The sequence below is a fragment of the Aulonocara stuartgranti genome (assembly GCF_965226115.1).
Source record: "Aulonocara stuartgranti genome assembly, chromosome: 22".
Lineage (NCBI taxonomy): Eukaryota > Metazoa > Chordata > Actinopteri > Cichliformes > Cichlidae > Aulonocara > Aulonocara stuartgranti.
The window spans coordinates 29,127,822-29,153,189 of record NC_138957.1 but is presented as its reverse complement, the minus strand read 5'-3'; the positions used below and the strand labels follow the sequence as shown (position 1 = coordinate 29,153,189).

The 25,368-nt window shown below is 39.2% G+C and overlaps 2 protein-coding genes across 4 annotated transcripts; one reads left to right on the top strand and one right to left on the bottom strand.

Moving 5' to 3' along the window:
* The first annotated feature begins 466 nt into the window (after positions 1–466).
* Positions 467–17,171, top strand: eppk1 (epiplakin 1). Its single transcript, XM_082521095.1, has 3 exons — positions 467–558; positions 3,864–3,982; positions 4,673–17,171. Exon 3 carries the CDS (start codon positions 4,687–4,689, stop codon positions 16,435–16,437), a length of 11,751 nt encoding a protein of 3,916 aa, XP_082377221.1. The 5' UTR covers positions 467–558; positions 3,864–3,982; positions 4,673–4,686; the 3' UTR covers positions 16,438–17,171.
* Positions 17,167–25,193, bottom strand: fbxl6 (F-box and leucine-rich repeat protein 6). 3 transcript variants are annotated; one of them, XM_082521096.1, is made up of 10 exons: positions 24,971–25,193; positions 21,865–22,464; positions 21,051–21,209; positions 20,915–20,978; positions 20,047–20,178; positions 19,533–19,640; positions 19,315–19,428; positions 18,535–18,766; positions 18,075–18,315; positions 17,167–17,946 (listed from the first exon to the last, which is right to left on the bottom strand). In XM_082521096.1, the coding sequence occupies exons 2-10, from the start codon at positions 22,380–22,382 to the stop codon at positions 17,817–17,819; spliced, it is 1,698 nt and encodes a 565-aa protein (XP_082377222.1). In that variant the 5' UTR covers positions 22,383–22,464; positions 24,971–25,193; the 3' UTR covers positions 17,167–17,816. The 3 variants fall into 3 exon arrangements, with proteins under 3 accessions (XP_082377222.1, XP_082377224.1, XP_082377223.1); XM_082521098.1 differs by lacking the exon at positions 24,971–25,193 and adding an exon at positions 24,755–24,945; XM_082521097.1 differs by lacking the exon at positions 24,971–25,193 and adding an exon at positions 23,764–24,431.
* Between the last annotated feature and the right edge of the window lie 175 nt (positions 25,194–25,368).

The window sequence follows — 25,368 nt, the reverse complement described above, 5'->3', positions numbered from 1 at the left end:
CTGTAATTCAAGGACAAAGCTCAGTGTAATCAGAGGGCATCCGGCTCTGCATGTCACAACCTGGCCGGCTTGATAAGGAAGCTTCGCACCAAGTCCAGTTTACACATTGTGAAAAGTAAAAAATATTGACTAGGAAAGTGAATGAAACCCTTGTGAAGAACCTTCAGGACTCTTAAGAATTTGTACAGTCAACAAAGCTTACTTTATCTTATGCATAACTTTAATAAATCTCCTTACCTTTTGTACACTTAGAAAGAATCAATTTGCTCACCCTTATTGTTTTAGAGCACAATAGACATGCTCCGAGGAAGTCTGCAGGAATTCCTGGCATCCTGAGCTCAGTGCAAAGGATCTCCGGCTGTCTCACTCTCACACCCCCAGGCGAGGAGGCTGAACCTCAACAGGGGAGGGGCTTAGCTGGCCCTGCCTTATATCTGACCACTGAGGAGTGAATACCTCTGAGATGCTGGGAGCACTTCAGGGTTGTGGTATCTTTCATACCAGCTGAAGCTGAACGCTCGCCGGTGCAGAGCTGGGATATCATCCAAGCACATTTGGGTAAGAGCAAGTTTATTTAAAATCTTTTTTTAGTTTGGTTGTGTAAAAATCAGCAGTGTCTTTGTTTTGGTTTTTCTAAAGAAAACAAACTTTTTCCTTGAGTTGCGTTTACATAAAACTGGAACCACATTTAGAAAATTATTTTCTTCAGAGTGAGAAAGTGGAGACTGCATTGGCAAAGTAAAACGAGAGGAAGCAGAACGTGTGTCTATCCTGTCCTGTTAGCCAACACCCTCAGATAAAAGGGAATGCGCACATTCCTCACTGATCACCTTTGACCGCCGCTGGTAAAATAAATGTACCCGTATGTCACTAATGAGGCTTTCAACAAGTCTAAACACTGTGCTGACATCACCCTGGGATCTATTTACACAATGACTCCAAGACTTTCCGCAGTTACAGCTACAAAAACTGTTGTGCAACGCCTGAATCAGTGGTACTATATTGCCTCATTCATTCCTAGCCAGTAAGTTGTATTTTATTGCTGGGGTGGCATTAAAAATGCACCACAATGGCTGAAGTGCACATAGGATGTAATTAGGCTTGTTGCTACAAGTGAGAGAAAGTTGTGAGCAATTTGCAGTTCAGTGTCAATCTTAAAACTGCTCTATTGATTCTCCACAAAAGCATGCTAGATTAGCTGTTTATCAATGCCAACATCTTGTCATCCAGACAGATCCTTGGCTCAACCTAAAGATTTACAGTTAGAATTATCATAACTTGTTCATGTCACGTGATTATATATTCCTTAGGAAGTATATAGTCCACTTTCTTACTGAACTGGTACTATTTTATATCAGTTGTTACTTGTGGTTCTTAAGACTTTCCTCATCTAAAATCAAAGTAAATAATTTAACTTTACAAGAAAATACAGAAGTCAGAGCTCACAAAAGTGATTCTTTGTTATGGTACTACTGTATAGTCTAATGTAACTAAATGCTCTTTTAACTTTAGTTCTACATTAGTGAGGCCTCTAATTAGTTCTCCTTAACACCATCACACAGCTGTGAAGTCAATTATGTTTTTTAGCACTGAGGTTCCAGAGTTGTTTGCTGGACTCTGGTATGTTCAGGGGTGTGTCATGTATGCTGGTGCCAACAATAAAGCCCAGAAACACCTCTGCAAACCAAGTCTGACTAAGATCAACTGTAACTAAGAGTACTAGATAATTCTATTTCCACATTTGCAACAGTGTCACTAAAAATGGAACTTTATGATGAAATACACACGTGGCAGATCATACCTAATAAAGAGGCCTCTGAATATACACTCAGTTGTGCTTAGAGGTCTTATAAAGACAAAAAAGAAAGCGAAATCTTTTAAAAAGTCATTTATTTTATATCTGCTCTTGCATTGAACGGACAGTGCCTTCCTTCACTGAGGAAAAGGCATTTAGTGGAGAGACCAGTAAACAGTGAAGCTGTGTTTGCAGAGTTAGGTAACTTGTTAACTTTGTGCAGGAAATGTATTTGCCTTTATGATATGACAAGCAAATTCAGATGGTGCCATAAATGTACAGTAAATGCTTGACAGCTTCAAAAACATTCAAATATTTACAAAGTGGGTGACGAACTCAAGATGTAAATTGAGCACTTGCAGGTAGAGATACCGAACTGCCACAGACCTGCTGCTCTTGTACAAATAAAGAGTTCAGCAGACCTCAGATCCACAGCTGTTTGTGTTACTCTGCTTATCTTGGTTACTTGGAGCATCTTTTTGCCACATTATCAATAACAGCTGTTAAATACACTTCTCAGGTAGAGCAGCTCACACAGCCTAAACCAAACATTTTACCACAGTAAACAAGTGAAAATAATCACATACACAGTGGAGCTTTATCTGTGACTTAACAGTTAACATGTTTCTGAGTAGATTGGCTGAGTTTCAGTTCACACCCTTTTTTTCTGAGCCTTATTGTGTTGACTCCCACAGGTGTTATGACATCATTTGTGACAGTTACCAACCCCCACAAGGCTGAAAGACTGGTTCTCAGAAAATTGTGAAATCACTACATTTTTTTTTGACACTTTTTATTTGTTTAGGAACATTTTTATGCAACAAGATAAAATAAAAAAAGAAAAAGAAAAAACAGAAACAGTATGAGGTCATGGGAAGCTAACATGCACCTGTACATACATCTGCACATCCACACATACATAGAAATCACTACATTTTTGTATGCAATAGTAATTACTAGCTATGAGAATAATTAACTGAGATTTTTTTGAAAATCTCTTTGTAAAGCTTTTTCAGTACAGTAACATCTCATGTACCACATAAGAATATGCTTAAAGGTTATACATTTGCTTTTATTATTCCCTGTTTTTCAGTTTAGTACCCTAAGTACAAGTGGATGTGTATAAATTTGGGTTATGTTGTAGAATTTGTAATGGTAAAATGGGGATTCTTTAAATTTAAAAGGGATTAATAAAGTTTTATCTAATCTAATCTCTAATCTAAATAATACTGGACCGGAATGCAAATCGATTCAGTTTTTTAAAACATTTATATATTATTTTACCTTGAAGCTGATATTTTTATGCCATGGTGACTTTAGCTCTTTTGTGACTTTTCTGGCTGACATAAAAAATGAGGGTCTAACAAGCAAACAAAACTCAGCCACAAGTTTATAAAACTTTTAATCTCTACTGGAACCCAAAACAAAGTTCTGCAGATTTAGACTTTGGTGCACAGGATTGCAAGAGATATGAACTCTTGTACTTGCAGTTATTGGTTTTCCTTTGCATGTTGTTGCAAAACAGGGCATCTGGCTGTTCCAGTTTTGACACACCATTATTATTGCCAAAAGCAAATGGGGGACGTTCTCACACATTATGTAATTAATAGCTTCTTTTGTTGTTGAATCTGTGCAGGGACATGATGAAATGATAAGAAAAACTATTAGAAAACAAAAAACAAAAGAGAGTATTGATGCATTAGAAACCTGCCCACATGGGTTTATAAGACACATACACACAGACTGTACAGTTAGGCTTTATTTTTATGGGGTGGGTGGGTCAGTCATGGACAGTAGTTGTTTGCAAGCAAGCCATACAGACTTGAATAATTGTCATGGTAACAACTTATAATTAAAGTATTACTAACATAGTAGGAAAAAAAAACATTTTACCTACATCCTGTGGATTGTCTCATATGCAGTCTGCATAGGTCAGTGATGAAATGGTGAGTATTTTACCCATATGTGATTTAGAAAGTTCATGAGAAATGTCATAAACTAATTTCAATATCAAATCATTAACACAAAGTTTAAGATCAAACTTATTACAACCGCCTTATCTTTCCAGGGACGGAGTTTCAAAGCCCTGAGATCGTAAAAACCAGGAAGCCACTGGCGTTGGATCTTGTATTTTGGAACAACAGAGAGCGTCCAAGGCTGTCCACGTACTCCTAAGGAAATTGAAAGGTTTGATATTACAGTTGGAAGATAATATATTCCAAAACTTACACTACAATTAATAGAAATAAAACTAATTACCATCTATTTCAATTTCAATTGCTCCAGACTAGTTATTAAGTTATTTAAGCGATTCAGAGTTATGCTGGATACTAATGTGTTAATTTTACCAGACTTCAGTACTATTTGTCATTGCAAACTATTCTACAACCTTCTCTACCTTGCTGGAGTATATTCTCTATCACATTAGTCTCTATTACTAGTGAAAGGTCACTGTTGCATCCAGCATAAAACTCTGCCCAATTAATCTTGTGGTGCTCGCTGCTGTGGCGACCCCTTGTGGCAAGGGAAAAGCTGAAAATAGCTTTACAGTTAGTACATAACAATGTCACTGTCAAACATGTAACGTTAGAAATTGCATTATGGCGCAAAACAGCAGTAGTAAAAGAAATTTTTCGACAAAATGTCTTACTGCATCTAATTTGGTGAACGTCTGAATAATTTGTGTATAAAAAAATAACTGTATAAAAACCTGACAAGTTTTTTTTTTTTAACATACAAATCAATACATGTGTATTTTATAAGCAGTTTAACTGCAGTGTGCCCAAATGTATCTTAGAGCTGTGCTTTACAATTACTTACAATGCATAAAATACCATATACAAAACAAGCTCTGTAACTGTTTATGTGTTAACACAGCCCTTTAGGTCAAGATGGACACCAACCTTAAGGACGGCGGTGTGAAGCAAAATGCCTGCACAAAAGTCCATGAACCTGTGGCTGGTATATTTCTGGAAAAGACAAAGACAAAGATAACCATATATGAAGCCATGAAGAAGCGTATGCTTAAGCCAGGAACAGCACTGGCTCTGCTTGAAGCACAAGCTGCCACAGTAGGTATTGTAGATCCAGTAAGCAACCAAAAGCTTCCTGTAGAGGATGCTGTTAAAAAGGGAATAGTTGGATCAGAGATGAAAGACAAACTCCTTAAAGCAGAAAAAGCCATCACTGGGTATGTAGACCCCTACACCAACCAAATGATATCTGTATTCCAAGCTATGCAAAAAGATTTAGTTCCAAAAGATTATGGATTGAGGCTGCTGGAAGCACAGATAGCCACAAAAGGCCTGTTTGATCCTGTCGATAAGACAAATATTTCAGTTGACTCTGCAATTCAGAAGGGCTACTATGAAAAAGATTTGCTGAAGGACCAAATGTCAGAGCTCAGAGTGTTTTATCATCCAACTTTGCAACAAAATCTTAACTACAGAGGCCTCCAAAAGCAATGCATCGTGGAGCCCGATACAGGCCTGTTGCTTCTTCCTGTCTGCATCACCTTCAAAGGTCTGCGCAAAGGCATTTCCTCCACCGAGCTCCTTGAATCAAAGATCATCGACAAAGAAACATATGATAACCTGCAAAAGGGGAAGACCACAACACAGGACGTGATGTTGATTGAAACAGTGAAAGAATACCTGGAAGGCAAAGGCAGCATTGCAGGCATTGCTATACTCTCAACCAATCAGAGAATGAGCATTTATAAAGCCATGAAGCAAGGCATACTGATGCCTGGGACATCACTTGTTCTCTTGGAGGCACAAGCTGCTACTGGATACATGATTGATCCTGTAGAAAATAAAAAGTACACTGTGGATGAAGCTGTCAAAAGCAAACTTATTGGCCCAGAATATCATGCAAAGCTGCTCTCTGCTGAGCGGGCAGTGACCGGATACAAAGACCCATACACCAGTGAAACTATATCCCTGTTTCAAGCACTCTCAAAAGACCTCATCGTCAAACAACATGGAATCCGCCTACTTGAAGCACAAATTGCTACAGGTGGAATAATTGATCCAATCAACAGTCACAGACTTCCTACAGAAGTGGCCTTTAAGAGAGGTTATTTTGATGAACAAATGAATGCCATATTGGAGGATTCAGGGGATGACACAAAAGGCTTTTTTGATCCAAACACAGAAGAAAATCTAACCTATCTTCAGTTGATGGAAAGGTGTGTCACTGATCCTGCTACTGGACTCTGCCTCCTTCCTTTGCGTGATAAATCAGATGGGCTAAATTTTGATTTCATTGACTACCAAACTAAAACAGCCTTCAAGATGGAGAAAGTGAAAGTGACATATGGCAAATATACAGGAATGACAGTATCTCTGTGGGAACTTCTGATGTCAGAATATTTTGATGAAAACCAGAGGCAAGACATCTTTCGAAAATACAGAGAGGGGAAGATAACTATCAAGATGATCATTTCAACAGTTCTGGAAGTGATAGAAAAGTCAGTGAAAACAACTCAAGTTGTCTTTGAAGGTATCAGAGACACTGTTACAGCCAAGCAGCTTGTGGAAGCAGATATCATTAGTCAGGAGGTCCTAGAGGACCTGAAGAAGGGAAAGAAGTCAGTGAAGGAAGTCATTGAAGATGAAAATGTAAATGTGTACTTAAAAGGTAAAGACAGCATCGCAGGTATTATGCTTCCTGATTCTCAAATCATGACCATCTACCAGGCCAAACAGAAAGGAAAGCTGATGCCAGGAACTGCTCTGATTCTACTGGAGGCACAGGCAGCAACAGGGTTCATTATTGACCCTATTGGAAATAGAAAGTTTTCAGTTGATGATGCTGTCAAAGCAAAGATTGTGGGGCCTGATGTGTGTCAAAAGCTGCAATCGGCAGAGAAAGCGGTTACTGGATACAAAGATCCATACACTGGAGAAATAATTTCTTTGTTCCAAGCAATGCAAAAAGACCTGATCCTAAAAGACCATGGCATTAGGCTCCTGGAGGCCCAAATTGCCACTGGTGGGATCATCGACCCAGTGAACAGCCATCGCATACCTGTCCATGTGGCCTATAAGAAGGGGTACTTTAATGAAGAAATGAATCAGATCCTGGATGATCCAAGTGATGACACCAAGGGATTCTTTGACCCCAACACCCACGAGAACCTGACATACTTGCAGCTCATGGCCAGATGTGTAACAGATCCTAGTACAGGCCTGTGCCTCTTACCTCTCAAAGGCAAGAGCAACAAAATAAAGATAGATGACAACATTAGGGAATTGTTTAAAACAACAATAGTTACTGTAAAGTATGGTAGGTTCAAGGGCAAACGCACAACATTGTGGGATCTTATCAACTCAGAATATCTGTCTGAAGACAAACGACAGGAGTTTTTCAAGCTCTTCAGGTCAAAGAAAATCACAATTCAGCAACTAACTGAGACCATTGTAGAGATCATTGAGAGTAAGGAGATACGACAGCAAGAAGGACTGAAGTTTGAAGGTCTCAGAGGAGAAGTCTCTGCTGTGGATCTTTTGGATCTTAAAATTGTGGATAAAAACACCTACAACAGTTTGATCACTGGAAACATGACAAGCAGTGATGTGATGAAAATGGACAGTGTGAGAGCCTACCTACAAGGAAAAAGCTGTGTAGCTGGGTTGATACTGCAACCTTCAAATAAAAAACTAAGCATTCACGAGGCACAGAGAATTGGCATTCTTGCACCTGGGACTGCCCTTTGCCTCCTTGAAGCACAAGCAGCTACAGGATTTGTTGTTGATCCTCTGAATAACAAAAAACTTACAGTTGAACAAGCTCTCAAAGAAAAGTTGATTAGTCCTCAGATGTATGAAAAACTTTTGTCTGCGGAAAGAGCAGTCACTGGTTACAAAGATCCATACACAGGTCAGAAGATCTCGCTCTTCCAAGCGTTGAAAAAAGATCTTATTGTCAACCAGCATGGCATTCGTTTACTTGAGGCCCAGATTGCTACAGGTGGTATCATCGATCCCTTAAAGTGTCTCCACTTACCCCTTGAAGTTGCATACAAGAAGGGATATTTTGATGAAGAACTTAATCAAATCCTAACAGACCCAAGTGATGACACAAAGGGCTTTTTTGACCCAAACACAAAAGAAAATCTGACATACATGGAGATGTTGGGGAGATGTGTGAAAGACAAGGAAACTGGACTGTTTCTCCTGCCACTGAATGACACACCAAAAGCTACAGCTACAAAGAAAAAGATATATTCTGACACAGAGATTAAGGAAGAGTTTGAAAAGACAAGTGTCAGCATATCTGTAGGACACTATTCTGGAAAATCGGTTACTCTATGGGACTTGATTCATTCTGGCTACTTTACTGAGGATCAGCGACTTGAACTGATTGAAAAGTACAGAACAAGGCAGATTAGTACCCAGACCATAATCACATTAGTGATTACCACAATAGAAAAACTGGAGAAGACTGAAACTCCCAAAATGATAATGGGTCTGAGAAAGCATGTCACTGCAAAACAACTACTGGATTCTGAAATCATTGATGCAGAAACATTTAAACAGGTGAAAGAAGGAAAACTCAATTTAGAAACAATAGCGCAGAGTGAACCTGTGAGAGGATACCTAAAAGGATCTGGAAGCATTGCTGGAGTGAAGGTTTATCCATCCCAGAAAGTGATGAGCATATATGAAGCAAGAAATGAAGACCTGTTGACACCTGGCATTGCACTTCTACTACTTGAAGCTCAAGCTGCAACAGGATGGATCATTGATCCCCTCAAAAATGAGTTCCATGCTGTGGAAGAGGCTGTAAAAGGAAGACTGATTGGGCCAGATGTACGTGAGCAACTTCTCTCAGCTGAACGAGCTGTCACTGGGTATAAAGATCCATATACAGATGTGACAATATCACTGTTTGAAGCCATGCAAAAAAAGCTGAGAGAAAGAAGCTATGGCCTTCGGATACTTGATGTGCAGATAGCAACAGGAGGAATTATTGACCCAAATCAAAGTCACAGACTGCCAATTCATATTGCTATCAAAAAAGGATGTCTGGATGAAGAAACTCAAAAAATTATGTTGAACCCCACAGATGATGAAAAAGGATTCTTTGACCCAAATACCAAAGAAAAACTGTCATACAGTCCGCTCATGAATAGATGTGAGAAAGATGATAAAACTGGGCTACTTCTCCTACCGCTGCATGAAGAAAAAGCCCGTGTATTTCACACAGATGAGCAAATCGAGCATGCTTTGAAAAACAAAATGATGACCTTGAATGTGGGAAAATTTAAAAACAAGGAGGTCACACTGTGGGAAGTGCTGCTATCTGAATACATATCAGAACAAAAAAGGGAGCAGCTTATACAGCAATACCGGACAGGAGTGACCAAAATTGAGGAGATGATTGAAATACTCACAGTTATAGTCACAGAGGTATCATCCAAGGAAAGAAAGTTCAAAGGACTACGAAAACAAGTCTCAGCCAGTGAATTATTTGAGTCAAAGATCATCTCAAAGGACCTTTTCACCCAAATTATAAAAGGTGAAGTAACAGAAGAAACTGTTGTCAAAATGGAAAATATTCAGAAGTATCTTGGAGCAACAAACTGTATAGCAGGTGTGAGAGTTGAATCAACAAAAAAGATGATGAGCATCTATGAAGCTAAAAGCAAAGGTCTGCTGACTCCAGGTACCTCTCTGGTTCTGCTGGAAGCCCAAGCTGCCACAGGCTTCATCATTGACCCAATCAACAACAAGAAACTTTCTGTAGAAGAAGCTGTGGCTCAAGGAGTGGTTGGGAAGGAGTGGGAAAAAAAACTGATCTCAGCAGAAAGGGCAGTGACAGGATACAAAGATCCGTACACTGGACAAACAATTTCTTTGTTCCAGGCCTTGAAAAAGGATCTCATTGTGAAAGATCATGGAATTCGTCTCCTTGAAGCTCAAATTGCAACTGGAGGCATAATTGATCCAGTCCATAGCCATCGAGTCCCCATACAGGTGGCATATCAGAGAGGTTACTTTGATGAAGAAATGAACCAGATTTTATCTGATGCTGATGATGACACCAAGGGCTTCTTTGACCCCAACACTCAGGAGAACCTCACATATCTCCAGCTGATTGAGAGGTGCGTCAGAGACCCAAATACAGAGCTTAACTTACTGTCTATTGTGAAGAAAGGAGAGTTTTACTTCTTTGTGGATGAGGCAACTAAATGTATTCTGAAGTCTACAACAACAACCCGAGCTGGAGGAAAATACAGAGGTCAAACAGTGTCTCTCTGGGATCTGCTCTATTCCAAATACATCACTGAGGAGAAGCGGAGAGACCTTGTGCAACAGTACAAGGCTGGATCAATCACAATAGAGCGCTTTTTAGAAATCATCCTGACAATCATTGAGCAGCATACACAAGACACAACCTCATCATCTTCTTCAATTGTCATGTCCCAACCACCAGAAACTAAAGTAGATGGTAGCACAACAAAAACTACCATCACCACTACAATTACAGAAACTAGTGAAGTTGAAAAGTTCCATGGAATCAGAAAAGATGTCTCTGCTACTGAGCTGCTCAAATCCAAAATCATTGATGAGAAACTCTACAAAGACATTAGCGCTGGAAAAGTTACAGTAACAGAAGTAAGTGAAATGGATTCAGTGCGCAAATACCTTGAGGGGACCAACAGCATTGCAGGAGTTTATCTTCAGTCCACCCACGAAACCCTCAGTATCTATGAAGCTAAAAGCAAAGGTCTGCTGACTCCAGGTACATCTCTGGTTCTGCTGGAAGCCCAAGCTGCCACAGGCTTTATCATTGACCCAGTCAACAACAAAAAGCTTTCTGTAGAGGAAGCTGTGGCTCAAGGAGTGGTTGGGAAAGACTGGGAAAAAAAACTGATCTCAGCAGAAAAGGCAGTGACAGGATACAAAGATCCGTACACTGGAAAAACAATTTCTTTGTTCCAGGCCTTGAAAAAAGATCTCATTGTGAAAGATCATGGAATTCGTCTCCTTGAAGCTCAAATTGCAACTGGAGGAATAATTGACCCAGTGCACAGTCACAGAGTGCCTGTACAAGTGGCATATGAAAGAGGTTACTTTGATGAAGAAATGAACCAGATTTTATCGGATCCTGATGATGACACCAAGGGCTTCTTTGACCCCAACACTAAGGAGAACCTCACATACCTCCAGCTGGTTGAGAGGTGTATTACAGATCCCATTACAGGCCTCAGTTTACTTGTCATTGTCAAGAAAGGAGAGTTTTACTTCTTTGTGGATGAGGCAACTAAACGTATTCTGAAGTCTACAACAACAACCCGAGCTGGAGGAAAATACAGAGGAAAAACAGTGTCTCTCTGGGATCTACTCTACTCCAAATATATAATTGAAGAGAAGCGGAGAGACCTTGTGCAACAGTACAAGGGTGGATCAATCACAATAGAGCGCTTTTTGGAAATCATCCTGACAATCATTGAGCAGCATACACAAGACACAACCTCATCATCTTCTTCAATTGTCATGTCCCAACCACCAGAAACTAAAGTAGACAGTAGCACAACAAAAACTACCATCACCACTACAATTACAGAAACTAGTGAAGTTGAAAAGTTCCATGGAATCAGAAAAGATGTCTCTGCTACTGAGCTGCTCAAATCCAAAATCATTGATGAGAAACTCTACAAAGATCTTAGCGCTGGAAAAGTTACAGTAACAGAAGTAAGTGAAATGGATTCAGTGCGCAAATACCTTGAGGGGACCAACAGCATTGCAGGAGTTTATCTTCAGTCCACCAAAAAGATAATGAGTATCTATGAAGCTAAAAGCAAAGGTCTGCTGACTCCAGGTACATCTCTGGTTCTGCTGGAAGCCCAAGCTGCCACAGGCTTTATCATTGACCCAGTCAACAACAAAAAGCTTTCTGTAGAGGAAGCTGTGGCTCAAGGAGTGGTTGGGAAAGAGTGGAAAAACAAACTGATCTCAGCAGAAAGGGCAGTGACAGGATACAAAGATCCGTACACTGGAAAAACAATTTCTTTGTTCCAGGCCTTGAAAAAAGATCTCATTGTGAAAGATCATGGAATTCGTCTCCTTGAAGCTCAAATTGCAACTGGAGGAATAATTGACCCAGTGCACAGTCACAGAGTGCCTGTACAAGTGGCATATGAAAGAGGTTACTTTGATGAAGAAATGAACCAGATTTTATCGGATCCTGATGATGACACCAAGGGCTTCTTTGACCCCAACACTAAGGAGAACCTCACATACCTCCATCTAGTTGAGAGGTGTATTACAGATCCCATTACAGGCCTCAGTTTACTTGTCATTGTCAAGAAAGGAGAGTTTTACTTCTTTGTGGATGAGGCAACTAAACGTATTCTGAAGTCTACAACAACAACCCGAGCTGGAGGAAAATACAGAGGTCAAACAGTGTCTCTCTGGGATCTACTATACTCCAAATACATCACTGAGGAGAAGCGGAGAGACCTTGTGCAACAGTACAAGGCTGGATCAATCACAATAGAGCGCTTTTTAGAAATCATCCTGACAATCATTGAGCAGCATACACAAGACACAACCTCATCATCTTCTTCAACTGTCATGTCCCAACCACCAGAAACTAAAGTAGATGGTAGCACAACAAAAACTACTGTAACCACAACAATTACAGAAACTAGTGAAGTTGAAAAGTTCCATGGAATCAGAAAAGATGTCTCTGCTACTGAGCTGCTCAAATCCAAAATCATTGATGAGAAACTCTACAAAGATCTTAGCGCTGGAAAAGTTACAGTAACAGAAGTAAGTGAAATGGATTCAGTGCGCAAATACCTTGAGGGGACCAACAGCATTGCAGGAGTTTATCTTCAGTCCACCCACGAAACCCTCAGTATCTATGAAGCTAAAAGCAAAGGTCTGCTGACTCCAGGTACATCTCTGGTTCTGCTGGAAGCCCAAGCTGCCACAGGCTTTATCATTGACCCAGTCAACAACAAAAAGCTTTCTGTAGAGGAAGCTGTGGCTCAAGGAGTGGTTGGGAAAGACTGGGAAAAAAAACTGATCTCAGCAGAAAAGGCAGTGACAGGATACAAAGATCCGTACACTGGAAAAACAATTTCTTTGTTCCAGGCCTTGAAAAAAGATCTCATTGTGAAAGATCATGGAATTCGTCTCCTTGAAGCTCAAATTGCAACTGGAGGAATAATTGACCCAGTGCACAGTCACAGAGTGCCTGTACAAGTGGCATATGAAAGAGGTTACTTTGATGAAGAAATGAACCAGATTTTATCGGATCCTGATGATGACACCAAGGGCTTCTTTGACCCCAACACTAAGGAGAACCTCACATACCTCCAGCTGGTTGAGAGGTGTATTACAGATCCCATTACAGGCCTCAGTTTACTTGTCATTGTCAAGAAAGGAGAGTTTTACTTCTTTGTGGATGAGGCAACTAAACGTATTCTGAAGTCTACAACAACAACCCGAGCTGGAGGAAAATACAGAGGAAAAACTGTGACTCTCTGGGATCTACTCTACTCCAAATACATCACTGAGGAGAAGCGGAGAGACCTTGTGCAACAGTACAAGGCTGGATCAATCACAATAGAGCGCTTTTTAGAAATCATCCTGACAATCATTGAGCAGCATACACAAGACACAACCTCATCATCTTCTTCAATTGTCATGTCCCAGCCACCAGAAACTAAAGTAGACAGTAGCACAACAAAAACTACCATCACCACTACAATTACAGAAACTAGTGAAGTTGAAAAGTTCCATGGAATCAGAAAAGATGTCTCTGCTACTGAGCTGCTCAAATCCAAAATCATCGATGAGAAGCTCTACAAAGATCTTAGCGCTGGAAAAGTTACAGTAACAGAAGTAAGTGAAATGGATTCAGTGCGCAAATACCTTGAGGGGACCAACAGCATTGCAGGAGTTTATCTTCAGTCCACCAAAAAGACAATGAGTATCTATGAAGCTAAAAGCAAAGGTCTGCTGACTCCAGGTACATCTCTGGTTCTGCTGGAAGCCCAAGCTGCCACAGGCTTTATCATTGACCCAGTCAACAACAAAAAGCTTTCTGTAGAGGAAGCTGTGGATCAAAGAGTGGTTGGGAAGGAGTGGAAAAACAAACTGATCTCAGCAGAAAAGGCAGTGACAGGATACAAAGATCCGTACACTGGAAAAACAATTTCTTTGTTCCAGGCCTTGAAAAAAGATCTCATTGTGAAAGATCATGGAATTCGTCTCCTTGAAGCTCAAATTGCAACTGGAGGAATAATTGACCCAGTGCACAGTCACAGAGTGCCTGTACAAGTGGCATATGAAAGAGGTTACTTTGATGAAGAAATGAACCAGATTTTATCGGATCCTGATGATGACACCAAGGGCTTCTTTGACCCCAACACTAAGGAGAACCTCACATACCTCCATCTAGTTGAGAGGTGTATTACAGATCCCATTACAGGCCTCAGTTTACTTGTCATTGTCAAGAAAGGAGAGTTTTACTTCTTTGTGGACGAGGCAACTAAACGTATTCTGAAGTCTACAACAACAACCCGAGCTGGAGGAAAATACAGAGGTCAAACAGTGTCTCTCTGGGATCTACTATACTCCAAATACATCACTGAGGAGAAGCGGAGAGACCTTGTGCAACAGTACAAGGCTGGATCAATCACAAAAGAGCGCTTTTTGGAAATCATCCTGACAATCATTGAGCAGCATACACAAGACACAACCTCATCATCTTCTTCAATTGTCATGTCCCAACCACCAGAAACTAAAGTAGACAGTAGCACAACAAAAACTACTGTAACCACAACAATTACAGAAACTAGTGAAGTTGAAAAGTTCCATGGAATCAGAAAAGATGTCTCTGCTACTGAGCTGCTCAAATCCAAAATCATTGATGAGAAACTCTACAAAGATCTTAGCGCTGGAAAAGTTACAGTAACAGAAGTAAGTGAAATGGATTCAGTGCGCAAATACCTTGAGGGGACCAACAGCATTGCAGGAGTTTATCTTCAGTCCACCCATGAAACCCTCAGTATCTATGAAGCTAAAAGCAAAGGTCTGCTGACTCCAGGTACATCTCTGGTTCTGCTGGAAGCCCAAGCTGCCACAGGCTTTATCATTGACCCAGTCAACAACAAAAAGCTTTCTGTAGAGGAAGCTGTGGCTCAAGGAGTGGTTGGGAAAGACTGGGAAAAAAAACTGATCTCAGCAGAAAAGGCAGTGACAGGATACAAAGATCCGTACACTGGAAAAACAATTTCTTTGTTCCAGGCCTTGAAAAAAGATCTCATTGTGAAAGATCATGGAATTCGTCTCCTTGAAGCTCAAATTGCAACTGGAGGAATAATTGATCCAGTGCACAGTCACAGAGTGCCTGTACAAGTGGCATATGAAAGAGGTTACTTTGATGAAGAAATGAACCAGATTTTATCGGATCCTGATGATGACACCAAGGGCTTCTTTGACCCCAACACTCAGGAGAACCTCACATACTTCCAGCTGGTTGAGAGGTGTATTACAGATCCCATTACAGGCCTCAGTTTACTTGTCATTGTCAAGAAAGGAGAGTTTTACTTCTTTGTGGATGAGGCAACTAAACGTATTCTGAAGTCTACAACAACAACCCGAGCTGGAGGAAAATACAGAGGAAAAACAGTGTCTCTCTGGGATCTACTCTACTCCAAATATATAATTGAAGAGAAGCGGAGAGACCTTGTGCAACAGTACAAGGCTGGATCAATCACAATAGAGCGCTTTTTAGAAATCATCCTGACAATCATTGAGCAGCATACACAAGACACAACCTCATCATCTTCTTCAATTGTCATGTCCCAGCCACCAGAAACTAAAGTAGACAGTAGCACAACAAAAACTACCATCACCACTACAATTACAGAAACTAGTGAAGTTGAAAAGTTCCATGGAATCAGAAAAGATGTCTCTGCTACTGAGCTGCTCAAATCCAAAATCATTGATGAGAAACTCTACAAAGATCTTAGCGCTGGAAAAGTTACAGTAACAGAAGTAAGTGAAATGGATTCAGTGCGCAAATACCTTGAGGGGACCAACAGCATTGCAGGAGTTTATCTTCAGTCCACCAAAAAGACAATGAGTATCTATGAAGCTAAAAGCAAAGGTCTGCTGACTCCTGGTACATCTCTGGTTCTGCTGGAAGCCCAAGCTGCCACAGGCTTTATCATTGACCCAGTCAACAACAAAAAGCTTTCTGTAGAGGAAGCTGTGGCTCAAAGAGTGGTTGGGAAAGAGTGGAAAAACAAACTGATCTCAGCAGAAAAGGCAGTGACAGGATACAAAGATCCGTACACTGGAAAAACAATTTCTTTGTTCCAGGCCTTGAAAAAAGATCTCATTGTGAAAGATCATGGAATTCGTCTCCTTGAAGCTCAAATTGCAACTGGAGGAATAATTGACCCAGTGCACAGTCACAGAGTGCCTGTACAAGTGGCATATGAAAGAGGTTACTTTGATGAAGAAATGAACCAGATTTTATCGGATCCTGATGATGACACCAAGGGCTTCTTTGACCCCAACACTAAGGAGAACCTCACATACCTCCATCTGGTTGAGAAGTGTATTACAGATCCCATTACAGGCCTCAGTTTATTCCCACTACAGAAGTGAACAGCAATTCGCTTCTTTAATAACTGAATATAGCATAAAAAAAAGCTTCTTTCTGAACTAAAAAAAAGATACTTTAGAAGTTGTACTTAACGTGTGAAGACAATATACTGCAATATTATCATTACTAAAATATGAACCAGGAGATTGATTACAAAAGACCTTTGCCTATTTGCTTTTATTGTACAATTTTGGAAGTGTAATAAATGCATATATGTTTTTTTTTAAAGAAAAAAACCCATTTATAATTACCAAAGAAAATGGAACAATTGTTTTTATTGTAGAAAGTGGTCACAGAACTGACATACACAATGGAATTAATACATTTTTAATTGAGAGACATAAACCAAAGACTGTGCTTACAACCACTATTGTAACCAAAATTCAGCATTTACATTTAATTTGCACCTAGTAAAGCTGAAAATCCCGGCTTTATATAAATCAATATACATAGTAAAGAGGTCTTAAGTCTCTTTATGTCTTTGCTTTTTAAAATGTTGAATTTTTAATGCTGTTTTTATGGTTTACCATTTTTCATGTTGTTGTGGGACATATGACTCTGTTTCTTTTACAGTCATGGAAGTAGTTGAGTCAAGACAGACCCAAGTTTAATTAACCTAAATGGGTAGTGCTGTTTCAAATTTGGGCAAAAATTGAATGTGGGTACATTTAAAATACATTTTTTGCCCTTGTTTTTGTTTAGTCTGTTATTTGGCCCAATAAACAAGTGAATACTATATTGTGTCTTTTATTATCAAACACTCTCCTTTGACCATGTTTACATTATTGGAAAAATCATATAGGCACTTAGATCCATTCATGTGTTTACATGTATTTGCTATTCTTAAACATGTTGCTACAAGCAAGGTATGAATCCAGTATGACCAGTCCCTTAAGATGACAAATGTAAATTTATACTGACAGGACAGCACTCTCTAGTGGAAATAAAGACCAATACAACCCTGATTCTCTTGTGACATGTTAAACATTTATTTTTGATCAAAAAAAAAAAATCAGAAATCACATTTAAAAAAAAAAAAGATACACGCAAATGAATATTTAGTTTTACAAATAAAATGATCTATATACAGTACTAGGTGTCACGCATTGTGTGTTGGTTATTGTCAAAACAAAAAACAAAACCCCCCACCTGACATTAATGCGGTAGTAACAGGTTTGCAAACTACTGCTTCTTGCATTCAAACACAGAAATGTCAATTTCGTACCAACAACAGACAGAAAAAATGTCTATCAAAAAAGTCCTGAGGGCAAAATATTCACATCGATTAGACAATATAACCCACAGCGAGGCCTGCATTAAGATATTCAAGTCTGCCTTGTAAACTTGGTTTCTCATTTCTGGAACCACATGAATGTGAGAGCTATTCCAATTTGTCCAGCAGCTGCTGGATGTCTTCTTGGCCACGATAAATCCTCTTTACACCTCTTGGGAGATAGCGGCAGGATGAAAGGTTGAGGTAGTCTAGAGCAGTCATTTGTCCAATGACTGGCCTGCAAAACAAAGCACAGACGTGAATGGGAACGACTGATTAATTCTCAGTTCTTTTTGGATGCACTTTGTCTAATAAAGAGGTTATTTTGGATTTGCGGCGCTACTGAGGTAAGTACAAAACAACTACCTGAGTGCACGTGGTGTAATTCTGGTCCCACTCAAGTTCAGTGAGCGCAGTGTGTCTGCCTCAGCTTGACAAAGGTAACTCATTGCTAACTCCAAGTCTTCCTCAGTGAAGAGCTGATGTGCAATGTCCAGCTGTTGCAAAGTTCGACTCCATTTTTGGGTCAACGTGTGAAGTCCTTTCTTAAGCGATGACAGCCCAACATGGCTGCTGAAATATTGTCCCCAGAACAAACATTCAAGCTCTGCCAAATACAAGACAGTAAAATAAAGCAGATAAATGTTTGAAATGGTTTTAAAATGTGAAGCCTTCAAATAATTCAGACACATTTTGTGTACAAACTGTACTAAACTGTCCTGACTCCGACTTCCAGGTCATCATAGATTCATTCTGAAAAAGCCAAACTGAGCTGCTCGGTATTGGTGACATAAAGCAAAAAGCATTAATTTCCTGACAAACATACCTAGACAGGGTAAATCTGCAAGACCAGACGCTGTGATTCGAGAACAGCCTCGCAGGTCCAGCACTCGCAGTTTGGGGGAATCGAAGAGAATGTCCCTCAAATCTCTGTCGGTCAAATAGGAAAACGATGTGGTTGCGATACAAAGCTCCTCCAGTAATGGGAAGCCTGATGTTGGGTCGATACCAAAACGCATTCCCTTATGAAGAGGTTGGACGTTCATCATTCGGAAGGTCTGATGGGAAGCAGTACGTAAGCGTCACGGGAGAACAAGTAACCTTTAGCAAAGTGCAAACTCTGCCAGTAGATAAGAAATTACAGCTACTGGCTTTAGTGCTACTTGGGCGTTTCCTTATTTTCTGTCACATACATGCTGCACAGTAGCCAAGTATAAGAGGAATAAGAACTACTTTAGACTGTCAATGAAATAAAGTCATTCTACTAGAGTCCAAGAATAAAAGGTGGAGCAGGAATTGTGAAGAACATGCTCACTTAAATAACTGTTCTGTAGCATTTCAAAAAAAAAAAAAAAAAAAAAATCAAATTATATAAAACCAGGGTTCATAACGATAATTTCAAATGCACCTTGTTTTTTCAACCAGCAGTCAAGAACCAAGAGATCCAAAAAGTCTTTGAAAAGCTGGAATTTAAATATTAACAATAAACAATCAATCAACAATTAATAAAACGCCTGCTTTTCTTCATCTTCTTAATTAAGAGTTTAAACTTTAATGTAAAAAAGCTAATGTAGTCACACTAAAACAGAGAAGACCTTTGTTTTACCTTGAGCTTAGGGCATGCCATCTGTAGTGCCTGGATGCAAACAGGAAGTTGGCAGTCTTTACTGTCAAGCTTGGTGTTGACCTCCAGCATCTCCAAATCGGGACAGCATCCCCGCTGGAAAAACAAAAAGCAATGCTATGCATTTATTAAGCTCATTTGTCCAGTAGCACTGACTTTGTGTAGCACGTGTTTCACAAACAAAGAGAGAAAAGTCTTACAGTGATTGCAGCCAGAAGTCTGTCATTCTTTAGTCCATGACTGAACAACATTTGCCTGATCTGGCTCCCATGGTTTTCAAGATACTCAAGGAGTCCTTCAACCTGGAACTACAGCAAAAGCAAGTTATCCTGCAAATTCTCTACATGCAATCATGCCTGGATGAAAAAAGCTCTCCTTATGATATATCACCTATATTAAGTGGATGAAGTTTCTTATGAATAAAAAAAATGATAATCTGCATTGGGAAAATACCCTTAAAGCTCATATAGTTAATATAAGACAAGTAAAAACAGTTGAGATATTTTTCATCATAAATATCTGCTTATCTTGTTTAAAGTGCTTAACATTAAATTCTTGACAAACCCTTAAAGTTACACTTTAAATTTAGAGCAAGCATAGAGAAACTTTCCCTGTACTGTAAAACTGCACATTCATTGCACTGTGTAACTTCATTACACAGTGAAAGATCTTTGCATGGCTTCTATTAGAAAATCTCTACACAGGTCCACGTACCTCTGAATACTGGAGATTTAAGCTGTGCAGGAAGCGGCTGTGCAGACCGAGGCAGCGAAAGGCCGCCGCTGTCACTCCTGTGCAGTAAGAAAGCTTGAGGGAGCAAAGATCAGGGCAGTACTGCGACACAACCTGATGATGATTTCAAAAAAAGCCACATACTAAGTATTAAATAATACAGATAAACCACAATTTTAATAAAACATTTATTCCTTTATATATTGTTTTTAAGTGAACTGTAATTTATGTATGAACAGGATCCAAAATGAACAAACACCAGTGTGTGAAGGGGAGTTTCTCAGTTTAAGACTTATTTTGTATTCAGGCTTGTTAAATTTTGCCTGGTCTTGTCAGGCTAGGAAGAAAATATTTGCAACCAGTGTGGTTTTTTTAATGTAATGTAATCAATATGCTGGAAAATCAAAAATACTCTCTGGACAAAAACAATATCCTATTGGGATATGGGGCTTATGGGATCAGATTATATTTAATGATGGACATCTTAGTTCATTTTTCACTACAGGTTCTCATCAATATGTTCACTGTAAAATATAAAAGGGAGTTACTTCAAATTGCCTCCAACAAACACCAGAAATATTCTTTAACTTTACACTCTCTAAGCTTGAGAAGCTGAAACCAACTTATTACCAAGAAAGAAAAATAATCAATGATTATCAAAACAGTTGCCAAGAAAACGTAAGTCTTGACTATTACTGTATTTTTAAAAATACATTAAGAAATGATTTTTATGTTCTTTTCTTTGAACTTGTGTGAGGAGAGCTTGTTTGTGGATTTGTATGTGTATGAATGTACTAATCATTTCAGATGAGAAGATCTTTCAAATAATGTTTAATTCTCGATGACTTACCTCTAATGCATAATCAACGTTCTTTGTCCAGTGACACAGAGAAAAGTCTCGCAGCTGAGAGAATCTAGAAAACAACACAGTTTAGAATTCATTTACATGATTAAGACTTAAGCAAAAAGCTAAATAAAGTACAAACCTGCTGTGTGCCAGCCAGTCCAAAGTGTCCTTAATCTTCTTCTGAGTTTTTGGTAGTTGGCTCCTCCCTGGTGCAATCCAGCAGTGACCGACAGTCACTCTGTGCCACAGGATCGGACTGGAGGCAGCGGCGTTCCACAGACGACAAACTCTCCCCACCCTGCACCGAAAACACCAGGAAGAATTAAACGGTGCGGTGCTTAGGACTGTCACTTGACCTCAAGAAGGTTCTCTGGGTCGGTATGCTGGCTTCCTCACACTGAGTGTCTCTATATGTTAGCCCAGTGACACACTATCGACACTTCCAGAGTGTGCCCTGCCTCTGACCCTATGAATGACAGCTGGGATAGCCTCCAGCCTCATCACAAGTCATCATTTGTGAATTGAATTAAATGGAAGAAGATGGATTCATTGACTTTTACTTCCCAAAGTAGAGCTGAAAAATGCATATCCAACACAGCTTTTTAAATGTGAGTATCTCCTTGTTCTATCATAGTAATGTGAATGCGTTAAACTGTTCAATCGCACAAAACAAACATGTAAAGAAATTTCCTTGAAGGGCGTTTTATCAGTTTTCTTAATGTTTATCCATAAAGTTAAATAACTTAGTCTTAATAATAATAATAGTAATAATAATAATAAAGGTTATGTAGAGAGATTCAGACTTTAAGTTATGAGATTGATATCCAAGGTATTGAAGTAAGTGAAAGATAATTAACTTGCATGAAATGATTTTGATTAAAATAGTGTATGCACCATTTCAGTCTTAATCTCATAGGTTTAATTACAAATAAATCACATGTGCGACACAATACCTGCATAAAAAGGGCACTGCTCCCTCTTGAATGACCACAATCTGAAAAATATTAATTAGCATCTCCTCAGGCAGGCTGTGGCCCCATCTGTGGTCGTCTTCTTCCTGAGTTATAAACAAATTTGCGACTTTTTCTTCTTTTTCTATAACTGGTTTACTTTCCAGTTTGGGCTTGGCATTGACTGGCTTCTTTTTCTTGACCTGACTGGCTTTTCCTTTTCCTTTTGCCAACTTCTTCTTTTTGCTCCCCTTCTTTTTCTTAAGAGTCCACACTGACCCGTCATACTGGGAGGTGGAACTCGATATAACGAGAAGCATATCTTCCCCTTGATGGACAGTATAACCAGGCCGGGCAGGTCTGGACACTCGAGCCTTTTTGTGCTTCTTTTTTGCTTTGGCATCTGCAGCTCTTTTCAAAGATGCCTTTTTTGGTCTTGCTCCAGCATCTCCTTGAGCTGATGATGCACCTTCCTCTTTTCCCTGATTCTGTGTTGAGGCTTCTGCTTCAGATGCATCCATAGTTGCTGCTATCTTGAGTTTACAGTGAGATTAAATCCAGGAAAACCAGTTATCAGCATGATAGTCTCATAGGTGGTAATGTCTGGAATGAGAAGCAGATCAAGATAAGTCTGTGAGAGTAATCTGATCTCCACTGGGGGTAAAACAAAACACACATAGTGAAGTGAGAAAAGTGGCAACAAAAACAAAACTGTAAAAGTCACGTCTAAATTATGGTTAGATAAAGTGAACAAGGATGTATCAACATGACTTTAAATTGACCTCCCTATTTGCATATTGTAGACTGCACATAAAATATCAGATTGCTTAAGAATTGATTGTTCAGAACTCCCAATATTTAGACACAAAATTCCCACTCAGCTGTACAGATGCAAAACACCCTGCACCAGGTCTGTTTCTGCAAATACGTAATGAGGAGTTTTTATACACAGAACACTTGTAACTATTCACAATAGGTAATCTCACTAAAGTAAAAGTTCGAATAACTACACAGTTGGCATGCTCAGAGTTGAACAGGTTTGTTGATAAAAGTTTTTCTTGACGAGCTTGGGTGTGTCAATAGATGGGGGAAGAGATTTGGTGTGAAAATGTGTTGTTTTCCTCTGCAGAGGATACATTTTTGTGACATACTGCTCCATCTGTAAACTTTACTTAGACTACAGACATCTGTTTTTAAACTAAGACGTTTGATGTATTTTGATAACAAAGGGTAAGCAAATTACAGCTGCAGGGTTCAAAATAACTAGTGGCCAAAAATGAACCGACAAATTAGTATTTTTTTTTCATGCAGGTAGTATTTGCAAAGTGCGACTAAATAAAGCAGAGCTGTCTGTATGCAGTCTGTTTATTCAGTTTGAAATGATCGTTAAAAAAAGGCAGATTTTATAGCCGAAGGCTAACAGCTGTGATTCCTGCAGGGAAAGAGGGGTAGATAATGTTATACATGACAATTATTTTACAGCTTTAGCTACCATTTACTTGGGAGATGTAACTTTATAAAATATAAGTCTACTATTATTTTATACTACATTATTAAAGATAGAGCTTCCAGTATTGAAAACAATTAAATTGGCTTCTTTGGGTCATTAAAAATATTGTAGAGGCCAGTGAAAGTTTGTTATACAGGCCCGTAAGTCAAAACGTGGTATTGTGAATAGTGAACATTAACAGGCTTTTTTTCTGATTTTTTAATTAATTCTACACAAGCTGAAATATTCAAAGCCAATATATGATAGTTAAAGCTGGGATAACATATAAATACAAAAATCTACTGTGGTATGACCAAACATCTAGAAAGTTGCTATTTATGTTAGTCACCTTCTTTACCTGCTTCCATCTGCCTCCATCTCACCCTCTCCCTACCATCATCTGTCACACCCACCCTTCTGTATGTCCTCCTTCAATGCATCCATGGATCTCCTCTGCAGTCTTCCTCCTGTCTGGCATTTCCATATTCAGCATCCCTTGTAAAATATATTCACTATCCCTCCGCTGCACATGCCCAAACCATTTTTAGCTTTGCCTATCAAACGTGTTCTCCAAATGACTGTCCCTCTGATATCCATCCTAGTCCCTTCCAAAGAAAATCTTCCAACTCTAACACCTTCAGCTCCAACATCTTCAAACCATAAATCCTAGCAGGTCTCACTACCATCTTGTAAACCTTCCATTTAAGTCTTGCTGCTATGCTTCTGTCACAAATCACCCCATCTCCACCCACTCCATCTTCTTCATCTCTCTTGTGCACTGTCCTTAGGATGATTGACCCCAGGTATTTAAACTAACACTAACTTCACTAACTCTATACCTTGCAACTTCTCTATCACACCAGTCTCCATCTCATTCACAAACGTGGATATGTCTAGCTTCTGCTGACTTTCATTTCTCTTAAGAGCATAGCTCCACCTCTCCAAACTCACTTACACCTTCTACCTACCTTCACTACATCTCACATTGTCCTCTGCAAATATCACAATGATGACCACATCTATAACAATGCCGAGTTGTTACAGCCACATGAAGCCAAGGATCCAATATTGCGCTGCAGAACTGTAATTTATTTAATTTGTCCCTGTTTTCTATTGTTTGGAGTTTCAATGTGGGGTACAGTAACTGCATCCTGAAAGAGGCTAAGGTGGATTTTACTGAATGCATTTGTAGTTTTGTTGTTGTTTTATGTAACGATATGAGCCATATTAACAGAAATTTGTTGCTCACGTTTGCTAACAAGCCGTTTTCCACTTCAAAACTGCGCGCGCATGTTCATTGTTTGCAAACAGAAAACGGCTCTACCGACGACTTTATGTGAAGCACGAGAAATGCCGATCAAACACAATATATTAACATTTTATTATTACTAAGCTCTTACCTACCTAGCCATCGTTTAGAGAGTTAGCTAACGCTACCTGACACCAGTTAACTGAGCTAGTTCCCACAAATCGCCCTGGAGCACAATATGACAAAATACGGCATGGAAATCATTGCGACGGCGGCAGTAAGCATTATCAGAGCCTGTCGATAATTAAACAAATGTTATTAACAGAAATGCTTTTTAAACAATACATTCATAAATTGCTGTTTTACATTACCTGCCGTTAGATCACGAAGACAACTGCAATAAGTGGACCCATAATGCACTTCGCATTGTTGGTATTTTTTTTTAAACAAAAAACTTTATTAAATGTCTTCAAGTAACAAAATATTACCGTCGTTATAACACATTCAGCTGCAATTCCACGCAGACTAAATATAAATATATATTTAAAAAAAAAACTTTAAATCATTTATTTACTTTTAGAGTTGCATTTCCCACAAAACTGAGAGCATTTAAAAAAATCCACCTACTCATTATGAAAAAATAAATAAAAATTTAAAATCATTATTTGCATAGAAACACGCAATTTAACAATAAATATATAAAAGTGCAGTCTTTTCAATGAAAACTAACATCCTATAGGATAACACGTTAACCAACAACACAGTTAAA